At 36.7% G+C, this 15397-nt stretch overlaps 1 protein-coding gene across 1 annotated transcript in view; it reads right to left on the bottom strand.

Moving 5' to 3' along the window:
* The window catches only part of GLRA3 (glycine receptor alpha 3), a 105353-nt gene extending 99125 nt beyond the window's left edge, over window positions 1–6228 (bottom strand). Inside the window, 1 exon segment of the mRNA XM_057720665.1 lies at window positions 6022–6228. Within this exon segment, the coding sequence (XP_057576648.1) occupies window positions 6022–6228 (207 nt within the window).
* Between the last annotated feature and the right edge of the window lie 9169 nt (window positions 6229–15397).

Raw genomic sequence — 15397 nt, 5'->3', positions numbered from 1 at the left:
CAGGTTTTGATTGTTTGTTTGTTTAAGAGCTTTTATTGAGATACAGTTAACAGACAATAAACAGCATATATTTAGAGTGTACAATTTGGTATCCTAATCTCCCAATTCATCCCCCCCCAACCCTCCCTGCTTTCCCCACTTGGTGTCCATGTGTTTGTTCTCTACATCTGTGTCTCTATTTTTGCCTTGCATTTCCTCTTTCATAGTTGTTAGCATTTGCCTTATGTATTGAGGTGTTCCTATATTGGATGCATATATATATTTATAATTGTTATCTCTTCTTCTTGGATGGATCCCTTGATCTTTATGTAATGTCCTTTCTTGTCTCTTGTAACATTTTTTAATTTAAAGTCTATTTTATCTGATACGAGTATTGCTACTCCAGCTTTCTTTTGATTTCCATTTGCATGGAATATCTTTTTCCATCCCCTCACTTTCCATCTGTATGTGTCCCTAGGTCTCTTGTAGACAGCATATATGTGGGTCTTGTTTTTGTATCCATTCAGCCAGTCTGTGTCTTTTGGTTGGTGCATTTAGTCCATTTACATTCAAGGTAATTACTGATATGTATGTTCCTATTACCATTTTCTTAATTGTTTTGTTTTTGTTTTTGTAGGTCCTTTTCTTCTCTAGAGTTACAGTTTTAAAAGATAGAAGAGATAGAAAGGTAAATGGAGATTTTGATTGCCCAGTAATGTGAATGTATATAATATCATTGAACAGTGCATTTTAGAATAATTAATATGTTATATTTTATGTTATTTGATTTTACCAACAAAAAAATGAGAAAGAATATAATGTCAGGAAAGGGAGTGGACCTGGGATAGAGCAGAGAGAATTCAGAAGGGTGAGACATTGCATCTGTTGAAGAAGAGCTGATAGTCTTCATGGCCAGAAGAGACTTTATAAAAAAATATTACTCTTAGGGTGTATTACATAGATATCTATGAGTATACTGCTGTCTCCTGTGGATTATCTTAAAGAGTCTATAATAAAATCCATAAGGCTTGATGAAGCTTTTTTGAAAACTAGATTTCCTATGAGATAATTAGAGGTGGGTACTTAAGTCTGTGTCTAGGTTGACAGATTTTTGCAGGGAAGACTAACGAGAATAGTGGAAACCCTGAGAGTCTAAGTACACGGAAATTAGGAAAAAAATAATGAAGGGAATTAGGAAAACTTTAGACTTCTAAGGTCACGGATTATTGGGTCAGACCTGAGATCTCTAAGGAGTTATATACACAGTTGATATTTGGATTGCTTGATAACAATAAGTGGAAAAACTAAAGTTGTTCACAAGTGTAGATAAGATACAATGAGAGGATGGAGGTGGAAAGTAGGGAGGCCCAGAGAAAAGTGGGAAGGTCACATTTGGCCAAGATGGTAGTAATATCCAGCAGAACAGATGGTAGGGCACGCTATGGGTTCAGCATTTTAATTTTGGTTCCCCACCTCATCCTTAATAATTCTTTGTGAATATTTCATTGCTCTGTTATGCAGGCACAGAATTCTAGTGAGGAGCCTGCACCCTCAGTGTCCAGCTGTCTGAGTCCTCAGTGTGCTTCAAATGATGGAGAACTATTGCTTCTTTATGAGCAGAGTTAGTACCGCATAGCTAAGCTTAAGCTGGAGCTTGCGCAATATTGATTCCATTTTATATATACCGTTGGAATGGAGGTTCCCCCCTCTCTTTTTTGACCATCATGAAATGAATCTATATTTATCAATATTTGGGTATATCAAATAAATAAATTAGGTAAAGGAATCCTACATATTGCTCCCTGTGTGGTTTGCATCTTTCTTGTTTCTCTTTTACCTTTACTAAATTAGCACAGGGAGAGACCTTGAAATGTTCTAATCAGGAGAGATTAGAACATCATATTTCTCAAGAGGTTGGTTGGACAGTGGGAATCAAAGCTTCTGTTTCTACTTGGAAGTGTACCTGCATAGGGTAGATGGCTCCAGGAAAAATCCTAGAATGTTCCAGTGTCCCTGCAGAAGATCATTAAGAGAAGCAGGATCTGGTACCAGATCAGTGTAGTATGACATGTTTGTTAATCATCTGATGTGAGCTCCTCAGGGCTGACTGCACAGTGATGCAGAACCTGTGAAAGCCTTTGATTGCATGTTAAGGATGAAGCTCTGATTTCAGGGAGAATTTTCCTATCTGACTGAATGTGGGTATGAGATTCTGTGCTCCTCCTCTGTTGATGACCACTGACTGAAAATCATTAGAGGACCATGTCTAGACAGAGTTCTTTAATTTCTTAAACAAGAAAACATAGAAAACATTTTTATCCACTTTCAAACTGAGGATCAAGGGGAATGACATTAGTGAAAATGTCAGCGTAGGGAAATCTGGCTTACGTCCACCCCCAGAAACACTGACATAGGTGGGAAAACCTGTCAGAAATGATCTTATCAGCACATGTATGTTTTCTTCTCTTTTCATCATGTAGATTTATCTTTCATTGAAACTTTACTTACTGCAGGATGTGACGGAAGTAGAAACTGTGTTTCCTGATAAGAGAATCACTAAGTCACATCAGCAGTGCTGGGCTATGTCTTACTCACCATGACTGTAATTAAATAATCAAACAAAACGCTTTCTTTTTTGTAAGTCTGTTCTGACATTTCATAGTTAAAGACAAAGTAACAGATACAGACTTAGATTTACTAGGATTGGGTATAACTTTGATTGTACCTGTGTTGAATGTGTGAGCATGACCTGCTATAAAGCTTTATTATACTTATTTCCACAACTGACAAATTCCCTTTCCACTCCTGATATGTTGCATGTAAGGAAAGCATAGGTCACTAACCGCAGCTGGTCACAGGTTAACTCTGCTGCATGGATTACTGCATGTTTTCCTGCTGTAAGACCCAAAGTTCTCGAGTATCATGCCTGCAGAGTATCTGGACTCTTCTTTTTCTGGATAAAGATTAGATAATCACCTAATTTTATGAGGAATATATGAATTGCATTTGCATATTGTTCAGTTTTTTTAATTTATCCTTTCTCTTTCCAGTCCTATGTGCAAATATTGAAGTTATTTACAAGAGTGTGGTAAATAAGACAGCTACATGTATGCTCCAAAATTAGCAATAAATCGTAATACAATTGTAAATGCATTATTGTGTGATTAACATATAGATACTTATGTAAATGCAATTTTAGTAATGCTTGGTGGAGAGCTTCAGAATCTAGGTATTAAAGAAAAAGAAGGGGTTCTTGAAACAATCAGGGAATTATAGAGACGTCTTTGTAACTATAATTATCAATCTGAAATAATGCATTTTCCTAGAAATAAACTAGGCATAAAATTGTAGGTAAAAGCTACATGAAATGAAATAACACGTGAGACGGCCATACAACAAAAAGAATATTCTCAGAGAATAATGAATAGTGTGGAGTTTGGCAGAAGGGTAATACAGATTCAGAGAGTAAATCTTTGGAGCACTTAATTATGAGTTCCTCATATATTTCATCTTTGGAGAAATGGTAGTCATTTGAAATAGGATGTTATAAGGTGACATTAACATAAATACTTTCATTTAGAAATGGCCACTTAGAACCAGAATAAATGAAAGTGAACACAAAATTATATTTTTGTTGATTTTTAAGGACCCCAGGTAAGTGTTGATAATTTTAAAAGACATGATATCTTCAGTAAAGTTGCATGGAATTTGAGATCTGTAAAAAAAGCATTCCTTTTCTGTAATGCTCGGATGCTAATTGGGCATTTTTGCAAGAAAGAGATTTCAGGAAGCAAATCTCATTCTATTAAACTTGCGAGAGTGGAGAAATATTTCTTCAGAGGGAAGAGATCCTGAATCCGTTTTTAACAAAGTTAGTGGTTTACAGTATACCAAATGATCAAAATGGCTATTTCTGAGCTTTAAGAAAAAAATAATATAGTTTTTCTGCATTTGTATTATGAAGCTGATGTAAAATATCAAAGATTCTTTATTTTGAAAAACAATATAATCAATTTGACATAATTTATATATTAAACCTGTGGTACACACACACACACACACAGACACACAAAACACATTTAAAAAATTTTTTTTACATTTAAGTAATATTTTCAAGTAGAGTTGACTTACAATGTTGTGGGTTTTTTTTTAAATATATCTTTATTTGAGTATAATCATTTTACAATGCTGTGTTAGTTTCTGCTGTACAACAAAGGGGATCAGCTATATATATACATATCCCCTGCCTCTTAAGCCTCCCTCCCATCCTCCCTATCTCACCCCTCTAGGTCATCACAAAGCACCAAGCTGATCTCCTTGTGCTATCCAAAGGCTTCCCACTAGCTATCTATTTTACCTTTGGTAGTGTATCTATGTCAATGCTACTCTCTCACTTCTTTCCAGCCTCCCCTTCCTCTCCTGTGTCAAGTGTGTTCTCTACATCTGAGTCTTTATTCCTGCTCTGTCACTAGGTTCATCAGTACCATTTTTCTAGATTCCATATATATGCATTAATATATAGTATTTGTTTTTCTCTTTCTGACTTACTTCACTCTGTGTGACAGACTCCATCCACCTTGTTTTTCTCTTTCTGACTTACTTCACTCTGTATGACAGACTCCATCCACCTCACTACAAATAACTCAGTTTCATTCCTTTTTAGGGCTGAGTAATATTCCATTGTATATATGTGCCACATCTTCTTTATCCGTTCATCTGTTGATGGATATTTAGGTTGCTTCCACGTCCTAGCTATTGTAAATAGAGCTGCAATGAACACTGTGATATGTGTGTCTTTTTGAATTATGGTTTTCTCAGGGTATGTGCCCAGGAGTGGGATTGCTGGGTCATATGGTAGTTCTATTTTTAGTTTTTTAAGGAACCTCTGTACTGTTTTCCATAGTGGCTGCACCAACTTACATTGCTACCAACAGTGTAGAAGGGTTCCCGTTCCTCCATACCCGCTCCAGCATTTGTTATTTGTAGGTTTTTTTAATGATGGCCATTCCAACCAGAGTGAACTGATACCTTACTGAAATTGTGGATTTGAATTTCTCTAATAATTAGCAAAGATGAGTATCTTTTCATGTGCCTATTGGCTCTCTGTATGTCTTCTTTGGAGAAATGTTTATTTAGGTCTTCTGCCCAATTTTCAAGTGAGTTATTTGTTATTTTGTTATTGGATTGTATGAGCTGTTTGTATATTTGGGAAATTAAGCCCTTGTCAGTCTCATCATTTGCTAATATTTTCTCCCAGTCCATAAGTTATATTTTCATTTTGATTAAGGTTTTCTTTGCTGTGCAAAAGGGTATAAGTTTGATTAGGTCCTGTTTCTCTTTTGCTTTTACAGTAAGTCCCTTACATATGAACAAGTTCCATTCTGAGAGTGCGTTTCTAAGTCCAATTTGTTTGTAAGTCCGGCAAAGTTAGCTTAGGTACCCAACTTACACAATTGGCTATATAGTACCATACCGTAATAGGTTTATAATACTTTTCACACAAACAATATATAAAAAACAAACACAAAAAATAAACATGTTTAATCTTACAGTAAAGTACCTTGAAAAGTACAGTAGTGCAGTACAACAGCTGGCATACTGGGACTGGCATCGAGTGAACAAGAAGAGTTACTGACTGGAGGTGGGAGAAGAGGTGGGAGATGGTAGAGCTGAAGAATCATCAGCAATTGGAGACAGAGAGTAAGCTGCAATTTCAATCATGCCTGACATTGATGGCACAGGTTCTGGTTCCTTGCTGGATTCAATTCTATCTACCCTCTTAAAAAAAAATGACCCATTGGTGTCTGGGCAGTGGCTCCTTTTTTCTCATCATAGATGATACAGTGACACTGGATTGCATTCTGAATGGCTGCTGCAAGCTTCATGTACATTCTATGTTTGGGTCCTGTGCCTCAAAAACTAACAGTGCCTCCTCAAATAAAGACAATCCCCTTGCCACTTCTGTGTCATGGATCTCTTCAGTTTTTCAGTTATTTCTTCCTCTTGACCCCCTTCATCCTTTCTCTGGGCCAGCAATTCTACCAGGTCTTCATTAATAAGCTCCTCGTGTTGCACAGCAAGGAGTTCAATGAAGTCATCCTCTGGCAGATCTAGCTCCAGCTTCTTGCTGAGGGTCACTACGTTGCTGAAGACTTCTTTGGACTCCTCACCTACCTTCTCAAATCCACAAAAATCATGAACAAACTGTGGGTGAAGATTCTTCCAAACACTGTTCATGGTGATGGTCATAACCTTACACCAAACAAAGTCAATGTTTTTTATGGCCATGTAGATATTTTAGTCCTTCCAAAATTGTTGCAAGGTTGTTCCTGATATATCACTCCCCTTTACTGCCTGATGAAAAGTGTGACGTAAATAATATTTACGTTGCCATAACTCCCTGGTCCATAGGTTGGATGAGCAACATAGAATTTGGTGGCAGATGCACTACTTTGATGTAGGGATGAAAGTCATCCATGAATGGAGGGTGGCCCAGAGCATTGTGGAGCAGCAATAGAATGTTGAATGGGATGTCCTTCTCCAAGCTATAGTTCTCTAACTCTGGGATAAAGTGGTGGAAAAAACAGTCCTGGAAAATGGCCTGTGTAACCCAGACTTTGGGGTTACTCTTCCACACAACAGGAAGAGAGCCCTTGGCTATGTTTTTAAGGGTTCTTGGGTTCTCTCAGTGAGAAACTAAGAGAGGCTTCAGCTTCGTATCACTGAAAGCAGTGTCACCAAACAACAGAGTTAGCCTATCCTTTGCTGCTTTATAGCCTGGCATCAGCTTCTCCTCCTTACTGATGTAACTTCGGTCCGGCATTCTCTTCCAGTACAGTTGTGTCTCATCCACATTAAAACCCTGCTCGGGTAGATATGCACAGTCATCAATAATTTCTCAAAGCATTTCATGAAATTCCTGGGCAGCTACCATATCTGCTCTTGCTATCTCTCCACTTTACTTCTACATTCTGAAGGTTGTCTCTAGCCTTGAACCAATGAAACCAGCCATGACTGACATTAAAAGATGTGCCCTCTAATTCTTTGCCATGTGTTTTCTTCAAGTCTTCATAAAGGCTTTAGCTTTCTCTTGAATCAGCATTAAGCTGAACAGGACTCGATGCTGATTTTGATCCTGCCTCCACTCACTGAGTAGTTTCTCCATCTCCTCCATCCCTTTTCCATGCTTCTTTGATATTTTGTCAACATCATCAGCATATCAGACTTCACATGTTTCATGATCTTGTCCATGTTCTTTAGAATCATGCCAGTGGTTGAATGATGCATGTTATAAGAATGAGCGATGTCTAATATCTTTTTGCCTCACTCCACTCCCTCAATTATTTTCACTTTTGTTTCCATCATTATCACTTGGCGCTTCTTAACAGTGCCAACTACGTCACCATGCTTTTACACTTGCTTCCAGACATCTTAGGCTTGAAATAAAGGTCCTTTTCTACTGTACTCTATACTGTACTGTGAAGTACATAAAAGCACAAAAGGCAATGTAACCAGACACATGAACTGACTTACATGTTTGGACATGCGAATGCATGTTTACATCTTTGAAAGTTCACAACTTGAAGGTTCACGTGTAGGGGACTTACTGTATTTGTACTGCTTTGGGAGATCTACCTAGGAAAACTTTGGTATGATTTATGTCAGAGAATGTTTTCCTTATGTTCTCTTCTGGGAGTTTTATGGTGCAGCTGTCCAACTTTCAAAACACCACTTGCTGAAGAGACTGTCTTTTCTCCATTGTATATTCTTGCCTCCTTTGTCAAAGGTTAATTGACCACATGTGTGTGGGTTTATTTCTGGCCTCTCTATTCTATTCCTTGATCCATATGTCTGCTTTTGTGCCAATATCATGCTGTTTTGATTACTATAACTTTGTAGTATTGTCTGTAGTCAGGGAGGGTTATGCCTCCTGCTTTGTTCTTTTTCCTCAGGATTGTGTTGACAATTCTGAATTTTTGCGGTTCCATATACATTTTAGGATTATTTGTTCTAGTTCTGTGAAAAATGTCATAGGTAATTTGATAGATTGCTTTGGGTAGTATGGCCATTTTAACACTATTAATTAATTCTTCCAGTCCAAGAGTGTGGAATGTCTTTCCATTTCTTTGAGTCACCTTCAATTTCCTTTACTAATGTTTTGTAGTTCTCAGCATATGTCTTTCACCTCCTTGATGAGGTTTATTCCTAAGTATTTTATTTTTTTATGCCATTTTAAAAGAGATTGTTTGTTTACATTCCTTTTCTGATATTTCATTGTTAGTGTTAAGAAATGCAACCAATTTATGTATGTTAATCCTGTATCCTGCTACTTTGCTGAATTTGTTGATCAGTTCTGGTAGTTTTTGTGTGGAATTTTTAGGGTTTCCTTTATTTATATTATCATGTCATCTGCATATAATGACAATTTTACCTCTTCCCTTCCAATTTGGATACGTTTTATTTCTTTTGCTTGTCTGATTGCTGTGGCTAGGACTTCCAATACTATGTTGAAGAGAAGTGGTGAGAGTGGGCATCCTTGTTTTGTTCCAAATTTTAGCAGGCAGGCTTTCAGCTTTTGAACATTGAGCATTATACTGGCTGTGAGTTTGTCATAAACTGCTTTTATTATGTTGAGATATGTTCCCTCGAGATATGTTCCCCTTTATTACATTGAGATATTTTCCCTCTAGACCCTCCCACTTTGGTAAGAGTTTTTCTCATGAATGGATGTTGAATTTTTTCAAATGCTTTTTCAGCATCTGTTGAGATGATCATTTGGTTTTCACTTTTCCTTTTTTGATGAGGTGTATTACATTGATTGATTTGCATATGTTGAAACATCTTTGTGACCCTGAGGTGAATCAAATTTGGTTGTGGGTATGATCTTGTTATGTGTTGTTGAATTCCGTTTTCTAATATTCTGTTGAGAATTTTTGCATCTATATTTATCAAAGACATTGGCCTGTAATTTTCTTTTTTGATAGTGTCTTTTTTTTTTTTTTTTTGTCTTTATTGAATTTGTTACAACATTGCTTCTGTTTTATATTTTGGTTTCTTGCCTGTGAGGTATGTGGGATCTCAGCTCCCTGACCAGGGATTTAACCCCCATCTCCTGCACTGGAAGGAGCAATCTTAACTGCTGGACCACCAGAACAATCCCCATCTGGTTTTGATATCAGGGTGATGGTGGCTTCATAGAATATCTTTGGAAGAATTCCTTACTCTTCAGTCTTCTGGAAGAGTCTGAGAAGAATCAGTGTAAGTTCTTCTTTGTATTTTCATAGAATTTGCTTGTGAAACCATCTGAATCTGGAGTTTTGTTGGTAGGGAGTTTTTTTAATTACAGATTCTATTTCACTTCAAGTGATCAGTCTGTTCAAGTTATCTATTTCTTCTTGATTCAGTTTTTGTTGGCTGTAAAACAAAAAAATACATTTTTAGATTATGTTAGCACCTAAATATTTACCATGTATTAGACTACAAAAAGGGAAAGAAAAAATATTAAAATATTTTTTCAAATAGAAAAAGTATTGAAATATTGTTTAAGAAATTGAGATAATGATACTAATTACAATAATGACAAACTGTTCTAAGCTTAAAGACTACTTTAAGATGCATACTGTATGCTAATTGTTTTATTGTTTTTAAATACATGGAATGTATTCTCCCTTCTAATTTAATTCTTTTATTTTACCTGTATATTGTGAAAAAAATTTAGTTGCACATAATGTAAAAAAAAAAATTACACTTTAGTAGGAGAAATTAGTCCATTTACATTTACTATAGTTCTGAAAATACTTAGGTTTACATTTATCATGCTGTTGTGTGCTCTTTTTTAAACCTAGTCTATTTTCATTATTTTCTATCTTAACTGTTCTGTATTAATAAAAAAAAATAATACTCCTTTCTACCATTCCTCTTTGAGGATTATATATGAAGAAGTATATCTTATTTATTAATCTCAAATTTTCAGTTTACACTTAAAATGTAATCGCAATGTCCAGTATTTAATACCTTTCACTTCCATCTTAAAAAACATGGACATTAAAATACTAGTATAATTACCTTCCCTAGTCTATATTTTTTACTTACTGTTATATATAAAAAACAGCTGAAAACATGTACGGTTTTTAAGAAAATGACAAATTTCAGAAAATCCAGACTCTGAATACACTCTATACGTAGCTTCTAGATAAAGACAGAAAATTACTAGACCCTCAGAGGGCCCCTGGTTCCCATCCTAGTGACTCCCCTAAGGTTTACTATTGTTCTGGTGTCTAACAAAAAGATCACTTTACCTGTATTTTGTATTTTATATAAATGATATGACACAGTATAACCACTTTTGGGTTGGGCTTTTTTATTTCTTATGTTGTTTGTGAATACACCTGTAGGGCTGCCTGTTGTGATCTTGCACCGCCACCATAGCATATGATTCCATAGGGTAAATATTTAATGATTAATTAATTTATTGCAATGTGTACTACAATGTGAGTGATTTTCAGTTTGTGTCTATTGAGAATAGCACTGATATATAAATTCCAGAACTTGTGCTTTGGGGGTATGTGTATAAATTATTATTCAGTATGTATGTAGTAGTAAAATTTTCAAGCCATAGGTTTCATGTGCTTATCTTTTTAGATACTTGTAAATATTTTCAAAACATTTGTATGAATTTTCATCCTCAGCAGCAGTAAATGAGATTCAAGGATTATACACATTCTTGCCAAACTTGATAATACCTGTCATTTTCATTTAGCTTTTTGGTTGGTGAGAGATAATTCCAGGTATTGGTTTTGTTGTGTTTCATTGATTACTAAGAAGCCAAGTATCTTTTGATATGTTTACTTAACATTCTGTATTCTTTCTTTTTTTTATTGGCTATGTTGGGTCTTCGTTGCTGCACATGGGGGGCTTTCTCTAGTTGCGGTGAGCAGGGGCTACTCTTCATTGTGGTGCATGGGCTTCTCATTGCGGTGGCCTTTCTTGTTGCAGAGCACAGACTCTAGGCTCTTGGGCTTCAGTAGTTGCGGCACATGGGCTCAATAGTTGTGGCTCACAGGCTCTAAAACGCAGGCTCAATAGCTGTGGCGCACGGGCTTAGTTGCTCCGCAGCATGTGGTATCTTCCTGCACCAGGGCTTGAACCTGTGTCCCCTGCATTGGCAGGCAGATTTTTACCCACTGCGCCACCTAGGAAGTCCTGTATTCTCTTTTTTGAAATTTCTTTTGGTATATTTTCCCCATTTTTGCTTTTGCATTATCTTCTTATTGAAGGACTTCTTATTTAGGAGTTTTTAATATTTATTTGATATGAGTTCTCTCTTTCTGTCTCTCCTTCTCTGTCTTTAGATGATTGTCAGTTTTTAATGTAAATAACATCTAATTTGTTATTTTCCTATTTATTTTTTAATAAATTTATTTATTTATTTATTTATTTATTTATTTATTTATTTAGGCTGCTTTGGGTCTTTGTTGCTGTGTGTGGGCTTTCTCTAGTTGTGGTGAGCAGGGGCTACTCTTTGTTGCAGTGCATGGGCTTCTCATTGTGGTGGCTTCTCTTGTTGTGGAGCATGGGTTCTAGGTGCAGGGGCTTCAATAGTTGTGGCTCGTGGGCTCTAGAGCATAGGCTCAGTAGTTGTGTCCCACAGGCTTAGTTGCTCTGTGGCATGTGAAATCTTCCCAGACCAGGGATCGAACCCGTGTCCTCTGCATTGGCAGGCAGATTCTTAACCACTGCACCACCAGGGAATTTCCTTTCCTATTTATTTATTTAGTCTTATTCCTATTTATATATGTAGTCTTCTTACTGGTAGCAGAACTCAATATTTATTCTAAACCACAGAGATGTTTTCTTTTCTTCAATAAATCTTATTATTAAGCTTTAAATTTAAACCAACTTTTCAAACAAAATAAATATGTTGTATCATAGTGAAAACTAATTTTTTCTATGACAGCTGAAAGATTATGTATATTCAGAAAATGTTGTGTTCAGCTTTCTTTTCATTTGCTCCTACCTCGCATTGATGCACAGAAGTAAACATCACTTATCCCTGGATCTGACTTTTCTCCGAGGTCTCATGGGCATTCTCACCAATTCTTCTTGCCTTCTGAAATCTTTAGCAATCCCATCATACTCGAAAGCGAAAACCTTCCTTGGGCCTTTTTCCTCAGAAGATTGATTATTCCCACATTTTAAACGGGAGGTTGCAGTAGGTTAGGAGAAAATTCCCAAAGGGTCTCTCTCTCTCTTTTTTTTTAGTTTTCACATCTTGTATCAGCCTCTGCTTGAACTCTCTATTCACAGATTTTTGTACAACACATTGATGGAAGATGCCATTTGCTTGTCTTCTTGGGGCAAAAGACAGATTAATTACCTGAAAAATAAAATAAAGGTGGTATCTGTCTCTGTTCAAGTGTTGGGTAGGATTGCTTGCATCCTAATTTAAAAGTTTCAGGTAACTGAAGCTTAAGATTCCTAAGTTTTACTCCACACATACACCATACACAGCATCCAGCTGGACTACTTTACATCACCCCATGAGACTTTTGTGTGCCAGTAGAACAGGAGAAAATATAAAACTAGTGCTGCCTGTTTGTGTCATAAAAATAATTTTTGGTCTCATTTAAAATATATTGTTTTCTAAAAATCCAAAAACATGTCAGGCTAAAATATTGGAATTTCGAATAGGGTAATGTCTAAGACCCTTCAAATTTCTTTCCCATTTTGGTGATGATGGGATGCCATGAGAGATATGACTTCATTAAACAGAATAGAGAAGATTCCTTCATAGGCCTGATTGGGGAATCTAAAAATATTCCCTGGAAAAAGTTGGACATTCTCTAGTTCTCAAGTATTGGGTAAGATGGTCGTAAGGCCCTTCGTTGTCTTATATGTTTATCCGGATAATTGTGAGAGGTGTGGATAAAACAAGCAGCCTAAATATCCTTTATATTTGTTTGTTGTACTACTAGTAGGAAGAGGAAGGGTCAATGTGTCACCATGGTTGATATACCCAATAAGCTGCTTGAAAATACACAGAAATATATCTGCTTCTGTTTTCTGTGCATTTACCCTCTCTTTCGGGGTGTCCTGACACCTCCCTCAACTTACATACCAACTCCCACAGCATTAAGCAGAAATGCAAGGAGATCTATTCTTTGGAATTATGAGGAAGGGAAGAGTTGAAAATTTTATAGCATGTTTTAAACACGTCACCATCCTTTTCTACGTGATGCCATTCATGGAGGGTCCGTAGGTTCAGGGGATTCTGGAAGCACCAAGGTCTGTGGGGTTAATCACAGCTGTGTTCATGGCCAGAAAAAGAGAGGGGCCTTATGTTGGTCACTTTCTCGATGCTCATAGCTACAAAAAGAAGGCGGCAGCAGAGATCTTAGAGACAAGAGCCAACATTAAGTGAAATGTACTAATTAGTCTCGGCAACTTCTCGTGATAGCCTCCCATAGCTCCTTGAATCTCCACATACTTGCTCAGGGGATAGCGGAATATTACCAGAGCGTGTGACTCCTTCAGATTAACATTACTGTCTTTGAAAAAAATAAAAACAGGTTCAAGTGATAGGGTTTGAAAAGGGTTCACAGTGAGTGGGAAACTACCGTAACAATGTAGACAGAACCGTTTGGATGGATTAATCATGTTTTTGTTTTTGTTTTTTCTGCTTCAGAATCTCTAGTAGAGATTGGTAAACTCCACAACGTAGTCCCGCATTTTATAAATTTGAGGTGGAATATCCCATTAGGAAGAAGTGCACATAAGGAAGATTAGTGAGTCAAATTCCCCTGCCCTCCATCAGTATTGGGTGCAAAAGAATTTAGCCCAAGTGCCTTCATCCTTTGATGTCCTAAAGTTTTCACTATATGAATGATGTTTTGTTTGTTTGCAGGTCAGGAGCCTTGGTCTCAATATCCCTGTTTAAAAAGTGTTATCACATGTCTGCCAGAAAGAATAGCTGACAACACTGGGGAAAAAATGAGAGTTATCCTTAACAATTAAGCGATTTGCAGCAACACGGGTGGACCTAGAGACTCTTATACTGAGTGCAGCCAGTCAGACACAGAAAAACAAATATCATATGATATTGCTTATATGTGGAATCTAAAAAAAGGTACAAATGAACATATTGACAAAAGAGAAGTAGAGTCATGGAAGTGGAAAACAAACTTATGGTTACCAGGGGATAAGTGGGGGAAGGATAAATTGGGAGACTGGTACTGACACATACACACTACTGTAAAATAGATAACTATCGATAATAAGGACCTGCTGTATGACACAGGGAACTGTGCTCAATGCTCTGTAATGGCCTATATGGGAAAAAAATCTTAACAGAAAAACAATTAAGGCTTTGGGGATTATATAATAAATATGTATGTGCAAAACCTTTAACATGAAAGGAAAAATCTATTAACTCTGTGGTCCCTGTGATGGTGTAAACATTTGGTACCTCTAATTTTCAAATTTGGGAAACCAGCCCCCATGTTGATGGTATTAGGAGGTGGGGCTTTTGGGGTTGATTAGATCATGAGGGCAGAGACCGCAAACATGGGATTAGTGACCTAATAAATGTAGCCCACAGAAGCTCTTATGCCCAGTCCATCATTTCACTGCATTCAGAAGACACACATTATTAACTAGAAATTTATCCCTCACCAGACACTGTCAGCTAGTAACTCATTCTTGAACTTTTCAGCCTTAGCCATTACGAGAAAAAAAAAAATTATATTCTTTATAAACTCCCAAGTCTCTCCTATTTTGTTTTAGCAGCCAAAGAGCTGACTGAGGAGAACTATCTGTGAGCTCAAAGACATAGCAAGAGAAACCTTCCAACCTCAAAAGGAAAGAGAAAATGGGCAGGAAGAAAGCAACAGAATGGAGTAATCGATAACTGTGGAACAACAGAAAATGCCAATAATATATACGTAATGGGTACAGCAGGAGGGAATAAAGATAACAAAGGACAGAAAACATTTAAAAAGGACTGAGGACTTCCCCAAATGAATGTCTGACACCAAAACCACAACATCCAATCTTAGAGGAAAATAAGGATAGTAAAGAAAACTAGCGACCAATATGTTTCCGGAACATCGACGCAAAAATCCTCAATAAAATGTTAACAGATCGAATCCAATGTTTTGAGAGAATTTTATATCCTGAACGAGAGGGATTAATCCCAGGTATGCAAGGCTGGTTCAACATTCTACAATGAAATAATTATATCCCTCATATCAACACCCTAAAGAAGACAATCATTAGCATATCAAGAGATTCAAAAGACCTCTGAAAAAATCCAACACCCATTCTTCATAAAAACTCTCAGTTAAAGAAATAGACTGGACTTTTCTCAAGCTGATAACAAAAATCTATCTCAAATAAGTCACAGGGATGTAACGTACAGCAT

This window comes from Hippopotamus amphibius, chromosome 2 (assembly GCF_030028045.1).
Source record: "Hippopotamus amphibius kiboko isolate mHipAmp2 chromosome 2, mHipAmp2.hap2, whole genome shotgun sequence".
NCBI classification, from domain to species: domain Eukaryota; kingdom Metazoa; phylum Chordata; class Mammalia; order Artiodactyla; family Hippopotamidae; genus Hippopotamus; species Hippopotamus amphibius.
Note: the sequence above shows the minus strand (reverse complement) of the source record. Positions and strands in the feature narration are given on the sequence as shown.